The sequence below is a fragment of the Leopardus geoffroyi genome, chromosome D2 (assembly GCF_018350155.1).
Source record: "Leopardus geoffroyi isolate Oge1 chromosome D2, O.geoffroyi_Oge1_pat1.0, whole genome shotgun sequence".
Classification (NCBI taxonomy): Eukaryota; Metazoa; Chordata; class Mammalia; order Carnivora; family Felidae; genus Leopardus; species Leopardus geoffroyi.
The window spans coordinates 11299496-11315523 of record NC_059334.1 but is presented as its reverse complement, the minus strand read 5'-3'; the positions used below and the strand labels follow the sequence as shown (position 1 = coordinate 11315523).

General features: G+C 41.4%; 1 protein-coding gene across 9 annotated transcripts in view; it reads left to right on the top strand.

Annotated features, from left to right (window-relative positions):
- The window catches only part of RYR2 (ryanodine receptor 2), a 762307-nt gene that overhangs the window by 617918 nt on the left and 128361 nt on the right, over window positions 1-16028 (top strand). For all 9 annotated transcript variants that reach the window (XM_045437236.1, XM_045437235.1, XM_045437229.1 and 6 more), the window contains 5 exons: window positions 2874-3004; window positions 6208-6528; window positions 7833-8073; window positions 8676-8763; window positions 12015-12107. In XM_045437236.1, coding sequence (XP_045293192.1) covers window positions 2874-3004; window positions 6208-6528; window positions 7833-8073; window positions 8676-8763; window positions 12015-12107 — 874 coding nt within the window. The remainder of the gene's footprint in view (window positions 1-2873; window positions 3005-6207; window positions 6529-7832; window positions 8074-8675; window positions 8764-12014; window positions 12108-16028) is intronic.

The following is a 16028-nucleotide window of genomic DNA, read 5'->3' as shown; positions in this document are numbered from 1 at the left end:
TGCCTGGTGGCTCAGTCAGTTGAGCGTCCAACTTCAGCTCAGGTCATGATCTCATGGTCTGTGAGTTTGAGCCCCGTGTTGGACTCTGTGCTGACAGCTTGGAGCCTGGAGCCTGGTTCGGATTCTGTGTCTCCCTCTCTCTGCACCTCCCCCCTCACACTCTGTCTCTCTCTCTCTTAAAAATAAATAAACATTAAAAAAAAATTGTAATGAAAATTGGAAGATGAGTAAAAGATATCTTGGAAAAAATAAAAGAGTGTCACTGTACTAAGAAAAATGTAGGTATCTTAATAAGCATCATATAAAAAACCTATTTCCAAAATACGAATAATCACAGTTGGTCTGAGAATTACTAATTGAATCAAAATTTTAAAGTAAATTATTAAATAGTTCACATGTATTATTAATAAAATAAAAGGACTTGTCCAGTCAGATGTAAGAGAATTCATTACTTTGGGGTCATATATGAAACATTTTAGGCTATTAAATTCTTAAATAAGTATATTCTCATTATTTTCAAACTGTTATTGAACTCCTATTATGTGTCAGAAATTTTGCAATTCTGCATCCCAGTTTTTAGGTAAGAAAAGCAAAACAGAAAGAGAGTAATTTTCCTAAAGTGATACAAGTATCAGGAAAAAGTTTGGGACTCAGGTCTGTCTGAATCAAAGCCTGTTCCCTTTGTGATTTCTTGCTATCCTAAATTATTTTTAGTGATAAAATGTTATTCAGTGTTTGAATTAAACTCTGTGTTATTCAGTTATTCGGTGTCATTCTATGAAGAGATATTTTCTCCTAGCTGACTAAATGTCTAGTCATTTTTAATTAAAACATTAAACCATTAGGCATTGTTAATTTTATGTAGTCATATATTTTTCCATTAGGAATTTAAAGCTACCAAAGAGAATTGTATGATCTTTTCTTAATTAGATAGATTTTATGGACTTTTAAAGTAAAATATTTATGTAAAGTAATTTCAGGAGGTCATAATATGCTGAAATAACTCATATTGTCCTACATTTAATAAACATGTGCCAGCGAATCCTTGGATTATGTAGGTAGCTAAGGGAAAGAGAGAATTTTTTTTTTAACGTTTATTTATTTTTGAGACAGAGAGAGAGACAGAGCATGAATGGGGGAGGGTCAGAGAGAGGGAGACACAGAATCTGAAACAGGCTCCAGGCTCTGAGCTGTCAGCACAGAGCCCGACGCGGGGCTCGAACTCACGGACCGCGAGATCATGACCAAGCTGAAGTCGGCCGCTCAACCAACTGAGCCACCCAAGCGCCCCAGGAAAGTGAGAATTTGTGTCACTGGCAGGGGAAGCCATGGGTCATGAACTGCCCTGAATCAATTGATCCCAGAATGATTCCTTAAACCTCTTCCTTTCCTTAAAAACAATGAATCAATATTAAGTGTTATTAATAGTTTTTGGTATATATTATGTCTTAATATTTCATAGCTACCTTGAAATTACTTAGTAAATTTTCAGAAAATTATATTAGTGTGTTGGTATCACTACTTTATTTTTTTTTTTAATGTTTATTAGTGCATTTATTCACCTAATAAGAATTCTTCCTCAGTAGGTCATTATGTTTAAAAAAAGAAGAAGATGTAAAGAAAGGAAGCAAAGCAAAAGAAATGTCCAGACTCATGGGGGGGATTTGACAGGGTTTTTCTTGTTATTTTGGTCTATAATGTTTTAACTTTAATTTTAATGTTTTATGTATTTTTTTAAATGTCTCAAAAATATGGATGTATTTATTTTTGAGAGAGAGACAGAGCACAAGCAGGGGAGGGGCAGAGAGAGAGGGAGACACAGAATCAGAAGCAGGCTCCGGGCTCTGAGGGGTCAGTACAGAGCCCGATGCAGGGGTGGAGCTCACAAACCATGAGATCGTGATCTGAGCTGAAGTCAGACACTTAACTGACTGAGCCACCCAGATGCCCCAGTGTTTTATTTATTTTAGAGAGACAGAGACCACAAGCAGGGAGGGGCAGAGAGAGAGGGTCCAGAGGATTTGGAGCGGGCTCTGAGCTGACAGCAGCAAGCCTGATGCAGGGCTCAAACCCACGAACTGTGAGATCATGACCTGAGCCAAAGTCAGATGCTCCCCCAACTGAGCCACCCATGCAACCCTTAACTTCTTTTTAAACTAACAGATAATTTAGCTGTTTTTATTTTTTGTTTGTTTGTTTGTTTATTTATTTATTTATTTATTTATTTTTCAACGTTTATTTATTTTTGGAACAGAGAGAGACAGAGCATGAACGGGGGAGGGGCAGAGAGAGAGGGAGACACAGAATCGGAAACAGGCTCCAGGCTCTGAGCCATCAGCCCAGAGCCCGACGCGGGGCTCGAACTTATGGACCGCGAGATCGTGACCTGGCTGAAGTCGGACGCTTAACCGATTGCGCCACCCAGGCGCCCCAGTTTAGCTGTTTTTAAATGGTGGAGACTTTGCTATTGAAAGCAGATGATGTTTTGCAATGTAGAAATTGGATTGGGGGGTTACTTTTATTATTTGCGTGATTATTATCCCTCTAATGTTAGTTTTTTTGTTTTTAATTTTTTTTTAATGTTTTTTATTTTTATTTTTGAGACAGAGAGAGACAGAGCATGAGCAGGGGAGGGGCAGAGAGAGAGGGAGGCACAGAACCCGAAGCAGGTTCCAGGCTCTGAGCTGTCAGAGCAGAGCCTGACGCAGGGCTCGAACTCATGGACTGTGAGATCATGATCTGAGCCAAAGTTGGTCGCTTAACTGACTGAGCCACCCAGGCGCCCCTCTAATGTTAGTTTTAAACTTGTTGCCTTTAGCGTAACTTCTTCATTCACTTGGAAGACCTAAAAAACAAACATTTTGCACTTGTAGGCAACGCTCTGCATTAGGAGAATGTCTTGCTGCTTTTGCTGGTGCCTTTCCTGTCGCATTTTTGGAAACTCATCTCGACAAACATAACGTCTACTCTATCTACAATACCAAGTCATCGCGAGAAAGAGCAGGTAATGCAGAAGAAGCATGTTCAGTATTTGAGATATGACCTTGAAACATAATGACATCTACTGTATTTTCCTACAGTGATTTTTTTCATGGACCATTTCAATTTATTATCTCCAATGCTATTTGTTTTTAAATGTTATGATTTGGAATTCTCTGGAATGTTTTATACTATCCCCATAGTGTCTCTGCAAGAAAAGTCGTTTAATTTCTTCAAATTATCCCTCCTAAAAATAAGACAAAATAATTGGCAGAAATGGAAATAAATAGGTCAGTCTGATTTCTGATTCCGTTCTCTCTCATAGGTACAGCGAGCAGAGGGTGTTATTCATTATATTTATGGATTTGTACCCTTCAGATTGGTTTTTGTTTTGTTTTGTTTGGGTTCACCAGATGTGTCTGTCTTCTTGGGACAGATTAATTCCAAGTGATTTTTTTCTCACAGTTTAGTCCAATTTTTATCATTTAAAAATCTTATAAATCTGAAACAAAATTAATCAGTGACTCAAATTTGAATCTGACCTTAGCATGTGTATTCTTTTTTTTTTTTTTTTTTAACGTTTATTTATTTTTGAGACAGAGAGAGACAGAGCATGAACGGGGGAGAGTCAGAGAGAGGGAGACACAGAATCTGAAACAGGCTCCAGGCTCTGAGCTGTCAGCACAGAGCCCGACGCGGGGCTCGAACTCACGGACCGCGAGATCATGACCCGAGCTGAAGTCGGCCGCTCAACCAACTGAGCCACCCCAGCGCCCCTTAGCCTGTGTATTCTTAGGATTTTTATGTACGTCTGTATGCATACTAGGTATCTATAAACAGTCATGCCCCTCATCGTCTTTCCCTCGGGAAAATCTATTTTTCTGGGTTGGTAGGCTCATTTTTCCCACTGTCCCAGTTGAAAAGCTTTTAGGACCATTGCTGATGATTTCAAGGATCGGTCTGTGAGAACCTGTTAGAATTATTTACTAGGATTTGAAATGAGTTGGATGACCAATAGTTAACATAGCAGAAACGACTTATTTCTCCAGCCATTGAAAGCGATCAAAACAGAGTTCTCAAGGCTTAAGCATTATGTAGGTGTCCTCTCATATTACTTTTTTGTTTGATTTCTTCTAAGTCTGATACCGTATACTGCATTTCCTTTGCTTTCCAGTAGCCCTGAAGAGTTCTCAAAACTTAGGCAAGAACTATTTGTTGTCCACAAGTGCATCCCTCTCTGTTAATGAGATCATTTCTCTGTGTAACTCCTCTTTTGAGGGGATCTGCTGGTTATACTTGTTTTATAATGCCTTTTATCAAGTAAGGAATCTTTTAAAAACTTGAATCGTCATTATTTAATTTGCCCATTTTATAATTCTGATTTCCTATAACAGAGGAAGCTAAGGCAAAATACGTTGAATGTGAGTTAGCAATATTTCTCTGCATAATTGCCACAATATATTTGTAAATAGTAAAACATGGTTGAATTTGAGCTACTAGGCTTCTGTGTAAACCTGTCTTACTAAGTTGTCTTAGTTAGGATTTTTGACTGATTAATCCTTTTGCTGTGAATCCAGAATGAAGCAGATTTGTTATTTATTGCAGAAAAGGAAACACACAGAGCAGATAATTTACCTGCTTTTGTTTCTGTAACACATCATTTGCATAACAAAGTAAAGGAATTGAATTGAAGGATCCCCTTTCATTCAGGTTTTAGCCATCGCACAAGTAATTGTTTGCAACATACACTGAGGGAAATGGGGGAGATTTGACCAAAGAAAGTATTAGACTTGAATTCTTTCTTTCAGGGGGGTTTTAGTTGCAGTACGGGAGAGACCGGTAGATACATGTGATAGAATTCAGAATAAAGAACACTGAGGACACAAAAATGCAGTGTTCATTGAGGATACCAGAACGGCTTAACTGAGTTGGTTCAAGAGGAATCTTGAAGGGCCCCTGGATGGCTCAGTCAGTTAAGTGTCTGACTTTGGCTCAGGTCATGATCTCATGGTTGGTGAGTTCAAGCCCTGCATCAGGCTCTCTGCTAACAGCTCTGAGCCTGGAGCCTGCTTTGGATTCTTTGTCTCCCTCTCTCTCTGCCCTTACCCCACTCGTGGTCAGTCTCTCTCTCTCTCTCTCTCTCTCTCTCTCACTCTCTCTCAAAAATAAACACTTAAAAAAATTTTTTTAAAAAGTTCTTCAAGGAGGGGCGCCTGGGTGGCGCAGTCGGTTAAGCGTCCGACTTCAGCCAGGTCACGATCTCGCGGTCCGTGAGTTCGAGCCCCGCGTCGGGCTCTGGGCTGATGGCTCAGAGCCTGGAGCCTGTTTCCGATTCTGTGTCTCCCTCTCTCTCTGCCCCTCCCCCGTTCATGCTCTGTCTCTCTCTGTCCCAAAAATAAATAAAAACGTGGAAAAAAAAATTTAAAAAAAAAAAAAAAAAAAAGTTCTTCAAGGAGAAAATAGCCAGTAAAAGGAGCCTGACAAAGTTCAGGAGGGAGTCCGGAAAGACTGAATACATTGAGATTAAGGAAAAGGGAATCTGGCCAGTGATGGGAAATGCCACTGTAAGTTAGCCACGTAAGGGTTTGTGAAAAAGGGCGATCAGTTAAGTGGTGGGAAGCACTTTATGGAAAGTTAACTTTATAGAAAGCAATTTATGGAAAGTTAAACAATCCAGGGGAGATTCGAAGCATGGCAGCAGGTTGCTGGGGAGGAGGCGCTACAGAGTATAATTATATGTTGTATGTTATATATATAATGTATATATATTATGCTGTGTACAGAGCATATATAAGTGGCTCAACATAGGGCCTAAGCATGGCCTCTGTAGTGGGGCATTGAGAACACAGGCCGAGCCCTGAACAGGGACCTCAGAGCTCCTTGCTCTGAAAATAGGTGATGGTCGCAGAAGGATGGACCACGCAGAAGGCCTGTAGGCAGAGACCTTTGATATTCTGGTTTGCTCTGAAGTAGAAGAAATGGTCATTTTCTGATCTTAAAGGAGTGAGGCGTGGTGGTAAGATAGGAACTTGGGGAAAAGAGAGAACTTTGGATATAGCTGCCACCAGTAAAGAGAGGGAGCCGGTGGAAGGCCCGCCGGGTCTTGCTGAGCTCTGAAGCCCAGAGCGAGATGGCTGCTCGTGGCTGCCATACACAGTGGAAGTGTGGCCGTCCTCGTAAGTCCGTCCTTTCACTGAACGCGGTTCACTCTTACGTGTGTTTCTCTAGCTCTGAATTTGCCAACTGACGTGGAGGATGTGTGCCCAAATATACCGTCTTTGGAGAAACTCATGGAAGAAATTGTGGAATTAGCTGAGTCCGGCATTCGCTACACACAGATGCCACACGTCATGGAAGTCATACTGCCCATGCTTTGCAGCTACATGTCTCGTTGGTGGGAGCACGGACCTGAAAATAATCCAGAAAGGGCTGAAATGTGCTGTACCGCCCTGAACTCCGAGCACATGAACACGCTCTTGGGGAATATATTGAAAATCATATATAATAACCTGGGAATTGATGAGGGAGCCTGGATGAAGAGGTTAGCAGGTAAGAATTGCAGAGGAATGCACCACGTGAATTCGTTTCATTTCCAAAAGTCTTTGAAATAACAGAAGACTAGGGACACCTGACCGGCTTGGTCAGTAAAGCATTCGGCCCTTGATCCTCACAGGTCATGAGTTTGAGCCCCACGTTAGGTGTAGAGATTTCCTAAGTAAAAGAACTTTTTTTTTTTTTTTTTTTTTTTTAATTTTTTTTTCAACGTTTATTTATTTTGGGGACAGAGAGAGACAGAGCATGAACGGGGGAGGGGCAGAGAGAGAGGGAGACACAGAATCGGAAACAGGCTCCAGGCTCTGAGCCATCAGCCCAGAGCCTGACGCGGGGCTCGAACTCCCGGACCGTGAGATCGTGACCTGGCTGAAGTCGGACGCGCCACCCAGGCGCCCCGTAAAAGAACTTTTTAAAATGGAAAGAAATACAGAACTACTAGAATTTTCCTATGTTGGGCTTCATTAATATTTTCTTCTGTGCTCAAAAAATCTTTAACACGCTGTTCTTTAAATAATAAAAAAAAAATGTCGATTTGATGAGGCATCAGGTGACTTGTCATATTGATACAACTTTTAAATAAGTAAACATTTTCCTGATTGGACGGTCTCTGTAAGTGCAGCAGGAAAAACTGATGGTTCTGTAGACAGAGACGAAAATAAAACTGGATTTTGAAACAACCCCCTTTTAGCAATTCATCTTATCAGGAGTGGGGAGAGGATAACCTAAACACAAAGTCAAGAATTTACATTTGTCTGTCTTTGCACCTCCCACCTCGGACAATGTGGACCAGCTTCAAGGATGGACAAGATGGGTGTTTAAAAAATTCAGAAATAAATAAATGACCTGGGCAGTCTGAGTCTCCCACTGGGACAAGGCTGGGGAAGCCAACGCGGGATGGCTGTATGTAGGCTCGTGATTATTCAGTGGTGCCTACTCCTTGTAAAGAAAGAGCCAGAAGAACGTTTTCCATTTGGGGATTTTTTTCTTCCTTTTGTGAAAATAATTGGTTTCCAAAGTGAATGAACATTTTTTCCCCCATTCCAAATTAGCTGCCAATTAAAAAAAAAAAACAAGAAAGCACATCAAATTCAATTCAGTAATCATTTTTGAACAGCAACTGTGTAATTAGGTTTGGGACTAGAAAAATGCCTGAGGCATGGGCTGAATCCTGAAAGAAGCCTTGTGCTGGGGGAGGGGAGGCGGGCGGGGCGAAATCATGCTACAATTGTAATTATAATCTGTCTTCTTTTTAATGCCTGTTGATGCAGAACAGAATATTAATGTCTGTCTTCAAACAGTATTTTCACAGCCCATTATAAATAAAGTGAAACCTCAGCTCCTGAAAACTCATTTCTTGCCATTAATGGAGAAACTCAAGAAAAAAGCAGCGATGGTGGTGTCGGAGGAGGACCATCTGAAGGCTGAGGCCAGGGGGGATATGTCCGAGGCAGAGCTTCTCATTCTCGATGAGTTCACCACTCTGGCCAGAGATCTCTATGCCTTCTACCCGCTCTTGATTAGATTTGTGGACTATAACAGGTACACTGTTCCCAAGGGCTTCATTTCTCCGATTCAGTCATGACCTTGCTGGGTTCATGTGTCCTGATGAATGGCTTCATTCGCTTGGTGATGAGCTGGTGCGTGATTGTGACATAACCAGATGTGTATAGACAAGGTGATTTTCACCAAGCATCTCGAAATGACAAAGGGAGATCTCATTAGTAGTCTGCCTTCTGCAAGTAAAAGTTAGCAGTTTGATAGTTACAGTGTTTAAATTGCTTTAAGTGTAAAACACATGTACTCCAGTGGCCATCTAGGGCCTCTGTGGACAGCACACTTGCCCTTAGTTTGCTTGGTTTGAAATTTAACTTAACGCGTGATTTTTTTTTTTAAGTTTATTTATTGTGACAGCGAGAGAGAGAAAACAGCATGAGTAGGGGAGGGAGAAAGAGAATCCCAGCTCAGAGACTAATGTGGGGGAGCAATGTGGCTCAAGTAATGAGTTCAATAGTTGAGCCAAAATCAAGGGTCGGATGCGTAACCAGCTAAGCCCCTCAGGCGCCCCTGAGTGGGTGATTTAAAAAAAAAAAAATCAAGTGGAAGGAGTAACTGAGACACCACTTTATTTATATGTGATCCAGGGCAAAGTGGCTGAAAGAACCTAACCCAGAAGCAGAGGACCTTTTCCGCATGGTGGCCGAAGTGTTTATCTACTGGTCAAAATCCCATGTAAGTAGAAAAATATTGCTTCCGGTTTGGTTTATTTTAAGGGCTTTCAAGTTTTCTTGTTTGTTTGTTTGTTTGTTTATTTGTTTGTTTTTTAATGTTTGTTTATTTTTGAGAGAGGGGTAGACAGAGTGTAAGCTGGGGAGGGGCAGAGAGAGAGAGGGAGATACAGACTCCGAAGTAGGCTCCAGGCTCTGAGCTGTCCGCCCAGAGCCCGACGTGGGGCTCAAACTCACAGACCGCAAGATCATGACCTGAGCCGAAGTTGGACGCTCAACCGACTGAGCCACCCAGGCGCCCCAGGGCTTTCAAGTTTTCAAGTCATTTTCCAGTCCCTTTAGTAAATGCCTGTGACAGTGTTTCTCAAGCTAGCCTCCTAGGTATCCCTTAACTGGTGTGGAGACAGGACACATTCCCCGTGGTAGTTTGAAGCACTATAAACCTTCATTTGGAGTTTGGTAATTTGTATTAAAAAAAAATCACTGAGGGTTTTTTAGTTGCACTCCATAAATGCTTTTTTCTGTTTGCCTCTAAATCTTAGGGTAACGGGGACACAGGGATATGGCATTTTCTCCTCTAGGCTTCCCTCCTGTAGGTGTTTTGCTGAGCCCCCGGGGAGCACACGTGATGCCTAGTTTGAGAAATGCTAGGATGGACTTGTGTTTTTCAATCACAAGATACATTTGTTTACTTGGTAAAGATATTACTTCTTTAAATTTGTTTCACACACTCTTGTTTCTACAGGAGTTTAGTTTCACGTACACGTTAGAATAAAATACAGTCCCTGCTCAGAATCCTGTTGAAAACAAATTAAAAAGTACATCTTTAGTGAATATTTTCACTGTTTTGTATGCTGCAAGTGGAACTATATGTTTTTAAGTCTGAAAAAGGTTTTAATAATAAGAACTCGAGAGCATTCTATAATTATTTTGAATAACTCGCAGAAAATGGGTTAAGTGAACATTTATTATTGTCCCAGATTATTTCAAAATCTTAGAATTTTTGTCTCAGTTATGATTCTGTGGCACTTTGTAAATGTGAGACTCCAAGAAAGAAAATCCTCAACCTCAGTTCCATTATTTGAGAAAACTTCCTTGTTTATTTCGTCAGATTGTTATCCAAATCCTGTTATTTTGGAAATGTCATATTTTTAAAAAAATAAAAATTTCCCACTTCATGTCTAGAATAATGCATAATATTTGTTGCCTGCCTCTGAGGAGTCTGTCAAACTTGATATCAAAATGTATGTAAAAACATACATCAAAAAATATAAGCACACTGAAATAATATATGAAATAATGGCCTTTTTAATATATGCATTTGTATTTCACATTGACTTTCATTTTCTGTGGTGCCTAAAATTCATTTAGGTCTTTATGTCCTCTAGATAAAAAGCAAATGATTTCTCATCCTATGTAACTCATGTTGAGGGGTGCATTAGATGGTTCAGGGTGCTTTTCAAGAAATATTTGAAATCCAGAGCCCAAGACTGAATCACTTAAGAAAACTAAAACCTGCATATTTTCCCTTGAAAAACTGAGACTTTTCAACTTCATTAATCACCAAAATACCAAAAAAAGGGTTCTTTAAATTTATATGCAAGACATAATTTTGGAACAAGTATTTGGAGGAGTATTTATCATCATCAGTAGATTTTTAGATGACTGTCTAATGGTAATTTCAAGAGTAAGAAAAAAATCTGAATATGTACTTTTGAATCTCATGGGATTTTTTTTTTTTATTAAAAAAATTTTTTTAGATATTTATTTATTTTTGAGAGAGAGAGAGACAGAGACAGAGCATGAGCGGGGTTGGGGCAGAGAGAAAGGGAGACACAGAATCCGAAGCAGCTCCAGGCTTCAAAGTGTCAGCACAGAGCCCGATGCTGGGCTCGAACTCACGAATCATGAGATCATGACCTGGGCTGAAGTCAGATGCTTAACTGACTGAGCCACCCAGGCACCCTTTGAATCTCATGGGTATATTTTTTTTTTAATTTTTTATTTATTTTTGATAGACAGAAAGAGACAGAGCACAAGCGGGGGAGGGGCGGAGAGAGAGGGAGACACAGAATCTGAAACAGCGTCCAGGCTCTGAGCTGTCAGCACAGAGCCTGACGCGGGGCTCGAACCCACAAACCGCGAGATCATGACCTGAGCCGAAGTCAGCCCCTCAACCGACTGAGCCACCCAGGCGCCCCTCTCATGGGTATATTTAAAACACAAATCTGTTAGTGTGTGTCATATATATTCTTACCCAAATATTTAAAGATGAAACTCATGAGCAACCATGTTGTTATGAATAGTAAGATTAGAAGGTTAACGTGAGCTGAAGGAAAGTCGAAGCTTGGTCTTTTCACTGTCCTTCACACAAAATATGTTATTACTCATCAATTGTTAGCATTTTGAATGCTTACTAGGAAATTATTTTATTTGAGTTTTGCTCATCCAATAGAGGAAGAAGCTGAGGCATCTGGGTGGCTCAGTGGGTTAAGCGTCTGATTTCAGCTCAGGTCATGATCTCACAGTTCGTGGGTTCGAGCCCCGCGTCGGGCTCTGTGTTGACAGCTCAGAGCCTGGAGCCTGCTTCAGATTCTGTGTCTCCCTGTTTCTCTGTCCCACCCCCACTTGTGGTCTGTCTCTTTCTCTCTCTCTCAAAAATAAATAAACATTAAAAAAAAAAAAAAAGAGGAAGAAGGCATGTGCTTAGATTGTTAATTTCTGTTTTAAACCTCTGATTATTTCTACTTTCATTTTGTGTTTGCTTTCTTCACTACCACTCCTCAAACAGTTGACTTTGACTGTGTTCTCACACTCCTGAATTGAACATGAATAAAATAACGTCAATAGTATTTGAAAAAGTAGATAAAATATCTGGCAGAATGGAAAGCTACATCATAGTCGTGCACGCCCCGTGTTTCTTCCAAGAAGCAATCTGTGCCTTTCGCCAGCTACATTGGGATTTGAGTACTGATTCTATCCCTTGGTAGGTGTGTGACTTTGGTGCTTAAAATATTCTGGATCTTAGCGTTCCCGCCTTTGAAACATTACATATTTGTATCTAGTTCCCAGAATTGTTGCCCCACGCCAAGCACTCTCATTATATACATAACAAATATTTGCTCCCTTTTTTATTAGATCTGTATCAAGCTACTACTTCTCTTTGTAAAGACTTTTGGGTCCTGTGTAACCTCTTGATTATATGGGCTTCTTATCTGTGTGGTTTTAACTCAGATTTTCTTTGCACCTTCTCAGAATTTCAAAAGAGAAGAGCAGAACTTTGTGGTACAGAATGAAATCAACAATATGTCTTTCCTTATTACGGACACCAAGTCAAAGATGTCAAAGGTATTAGTATAATACGTTGTACTGTTCTAGAAAATGTCTGAATGTAACTTTCATTTGCTGATTTTCTTTTAGATCTTTGGAGGATGTATAACTGAGATTTTATAGATTTTGTAATATTATTTACCGATTAAACACATATGCATACACACAGTTTTAAGGAAACCTAGGATGCGAGTAGGTATGGTTAGACAGACCCAGAAATGACTTTCATGAAGGAAGAGGTTTTTACTCACAGTTTCCTAGAAACAGAAGGCGTGTCATATGGGGGGGACATGTGGCAAAACACTGTTGGTCTTGTGGCAGAGGGAACAAGGGGAAAAGGTGGGCAGGAACCTGTATTACGGTTTTTGTGGGACTGGACGGGCAAAGCAGAGTTGGCTAGTTTGCATAATTTCAGTGGTCTCTGGGGTGTAAGGAGTGTCCCTAGTTGGGGTACGTAGCCCTGGGGCGATTAGGGCAAGTGGATCGAGGCCCAGGTGGAGGAAGCGGTTGGGGAATATAGGACTCTGGGTTGGTTGGTTGATCTATGAAAGGCATGCTTGCAGGAAAGTCGTTTATTATCTGTAGGAAATGACTATCTTTGGGAGGGGCAATCAAGGATCATCAAGACCCCAAGACATCAAAGTCTCAGAATGAAAAGGCATGCTTAACATACTCACCCACCCACCTGCAAACACACACACACACACACACACACACACACACACACACACACACACGGACATCAGAATAATTAGCCACATTGTTTAAGAACCACATGGATGGATTCCAGGTTCTCACATAGGAGATGTGGGGGGATGCCTCTAAATTTTTGTCTTCTGTGTCACTCACGTTAGGGAGGGGAGGACCTCTCCAAACACTTAAAGATCCATGCCTTTGTTATTTGAATTACCACTAAATAAGAAAATGAACAGATTACAGACACGCAAAGTATGTAACACCGCAAGTATGTCGCCAGATGGCCAGAGATGCAGCATAGTGTGAGTCTGGCCAAGGAAACCAATCTCTAACTCCGTAGGTTATGGGGTGGCGTTTCCTTGGAACAGGCAGGGACGTCTGTTGCACTGAACCCTAGGAGTGACTCGTGCCTGTCACCTGCTTTGTTGGTGACCACTGGGACGATTGAATAGCATCCCTCAATGCTCCTAGTCTTTTTTAGGGTTTTAAACGCATGCATTTGACACGATTACAGAGGAACTAAAAGCTAAGGGTAACTGAAGCTTTGCATGCCTGCAATGTCTGTCCCCAACTACAGTAGGCTATTTGCATGACCGTGCTCTTGCCACACATAAAAGATGAGAACTTTTCTCCCCTCTGGACTGTCAGCAAGCCTGGAGAGTGAGCTGATGCTCTGTCAGGAGATGCTGCGCTAAAAGCACATGTCTCTCGGATGTTTTGAGCCGAAAACCATTAGTGAATTTCTCTGCTTTGGCAGCATGTTGTCGATATAGGACGCTGTTAACAAAGGCATAGAGAGAGGGCCCAAGGAGTCAGTGTTAAGTTTGGGAGGATGATGGTGATTGTGGTGTATCATGAAACTTGAAATAAGCGAAAAGTCGTAAGATCAGAGGTCTGCACACCCTTACAAAGACATCTTCTTCCCTCCTTTTCCTCATTGTAGTCCAGTGACTCTCAAAGCATACGCTCAGTGTGCTGCACATCCTATAAGCCACACTAGGGCATCTGTACACACTGACGAAGAGTCACATTTACTCCCATTTGCAGGGGAAAAAAATGCAAAAATGGATAGAAGCATCTTAATGCCCGCACCCCCCCTCTAAATTTTCTCAAGGCTTTCAGTCTTTTTACCATATGACTGCTAACGCTCTGAAACAAGATACATAACAAATGACAGCAATATTGATGAAGTACTTAGAAATGAGTGATCATGCTTTCCCTTCTTGTTTTTTGTCTACATGTGTGCTTGAGATTTTGTATCACATACATACCATAAACATTTTTCCTAGAAGTAATGTTTCTAGTTTATTTTTTTTTATGTGTATTTATTTATTTTGAGAGAGAGAGAGAGAGAGAGAGTGCATGCATGTGTGTGCATGAGCAGGGTTGGGGCAGAGAGAGAAGGAGAGAGAAAATCCCAAGCAGGCTCCACGCTGTCAACTCAGAGCCCTATGTGGGTCTTGATCTCACAAACCATGAGATCAAGACCTGAAGTGAGGTCAAGAGTCAGACGCTTAACCGACTAAGCCACCCAGGCTGGTTTAAGACATGATTGTTTCACCAAAAGAATCATGATGTCTTTGTGTTTCAGCATTTGCACAGATTTGAGAGTCACTGTGTTGGCCAAAGTAGCATCATAATTCTACTTCCATCATATCATTGAGGTGCTCTGCTAACCCCATATGGCAGGAAGGGCCCAAAAGCAGGATGTAGCAAAGGGATGAGTAACATCTTTCCCAAAAGCTGCGCTGTTCAGGTCTAGTGCCAGGAATGGGTAACAGGAAGGTAGCCGTAGGTCTTACATCTGAAGCTGAAATGGACAGAGAGATGTTCCCCCATGCAGAGCTGGGAACAGAATGATCCAGAAGGCTTCAGGGATTCCTCTGACAAAGCCTCAAACTGTCTGCCTGAGACATCACAGTGGCCCATAGATCCACTCCCCTGGAGTGCAGAAGGAGAAAGAAACTCTTTTGAATGGAGATTCAGACCCAAACACAAACCAAACAACATATTGTTATGTATCAGTCTTCAAGCAGACATCCAAACAGGAACGATTGCTATTTGTATAGAGTACCATTTCTTTCTTTCTTTTTTTTTTTAAGTTTATTTATTTTGAGAGAAGAGAGAGAGAGAGTAGGACAGAGAGAGAGAGAGGGAACCCCAAGCAGGCTCTGCAGCACCAGCATAGAGCCTGATGCAAGGTCAAACCCATGAACTATGAGATCATGACCACAGCCCAAATCAAGAGTCAGATGCTCAACCAACTGAACCACCAACATACCCCTGGAGTACCATTTCTAAAATTAGAAGATAATATAGAAAGCGGGTAATTATAGATAAAATATGGAAATATGATTGAAGCCAGCAGACCAATTTGGAATATGGTAATCTGGGATTGAGGACCTCATTTTGAATTAAAATGTGTGTAGCTCCTCAGGCAGAGAGGCCAGTGCATATGAAATTGGCCGTAATGCTCTAAGGAGGGGGTGACCACCTGTGTGGGACACAGAAGCCCTGCTGTGCCTTTGTCTGAAGCTTGGGAAGTGGTGTTGTCTACAGCAAGTGCATATTAGTGTACTTCACCCAGTTGTTAACATGTAGGGTGGTGAATGCTCCCCTCCAGTGAAGCCGGTCTCCTCCTGCCCCCTTCTCTTACTCTTAGCCCTCGGTGACAGCCTGGCCCTGAGCACTCTGGGCGGTAGCCCCTGTGACTTCTTTAAGACCCAACATTCTGCAGGGGCGGGGAACATATTTTATTCACATGGTAACTTGAAAGCTCAATGCAGCGCTTGGTGCACGGTGGCTACTTAATTAATATGGATAAATCTAAGTAAGATTTAACTTTAAAGAGTTTGAAATTTGGTCCTTAACCTGGGCATGTGTAAATGTCTTATTTTACTGTTGTTTTTCCAGACTCACTGTTGCATTGGTACCAATGTTGCATCATTGTATTGCCAGCATTGCTGAAGTTTTTAATGGCATGACTTGTTTTAAAAACATACGCAGGGGCGCCTGGGTGGTGGCTCGGTCGGTTAAGCGTCTGACTTTGGCTCAGGTCATAATCTCGCGGTTGGTGAGTTCGAGCCCCATGTTGCGCTCTGTGCTGACAGTGGAGCCAGGGTAGGATTTTCTCTCTCTCTCTCTCTCTCTCTCTGTCTCTGTCTCTCTCTCTCTGTCTCTCTTTCTGCCCCCTCCCCCACTTGTGCTCCCTCTGTCTCTCAAAATAAATAAATAACCTTAAAA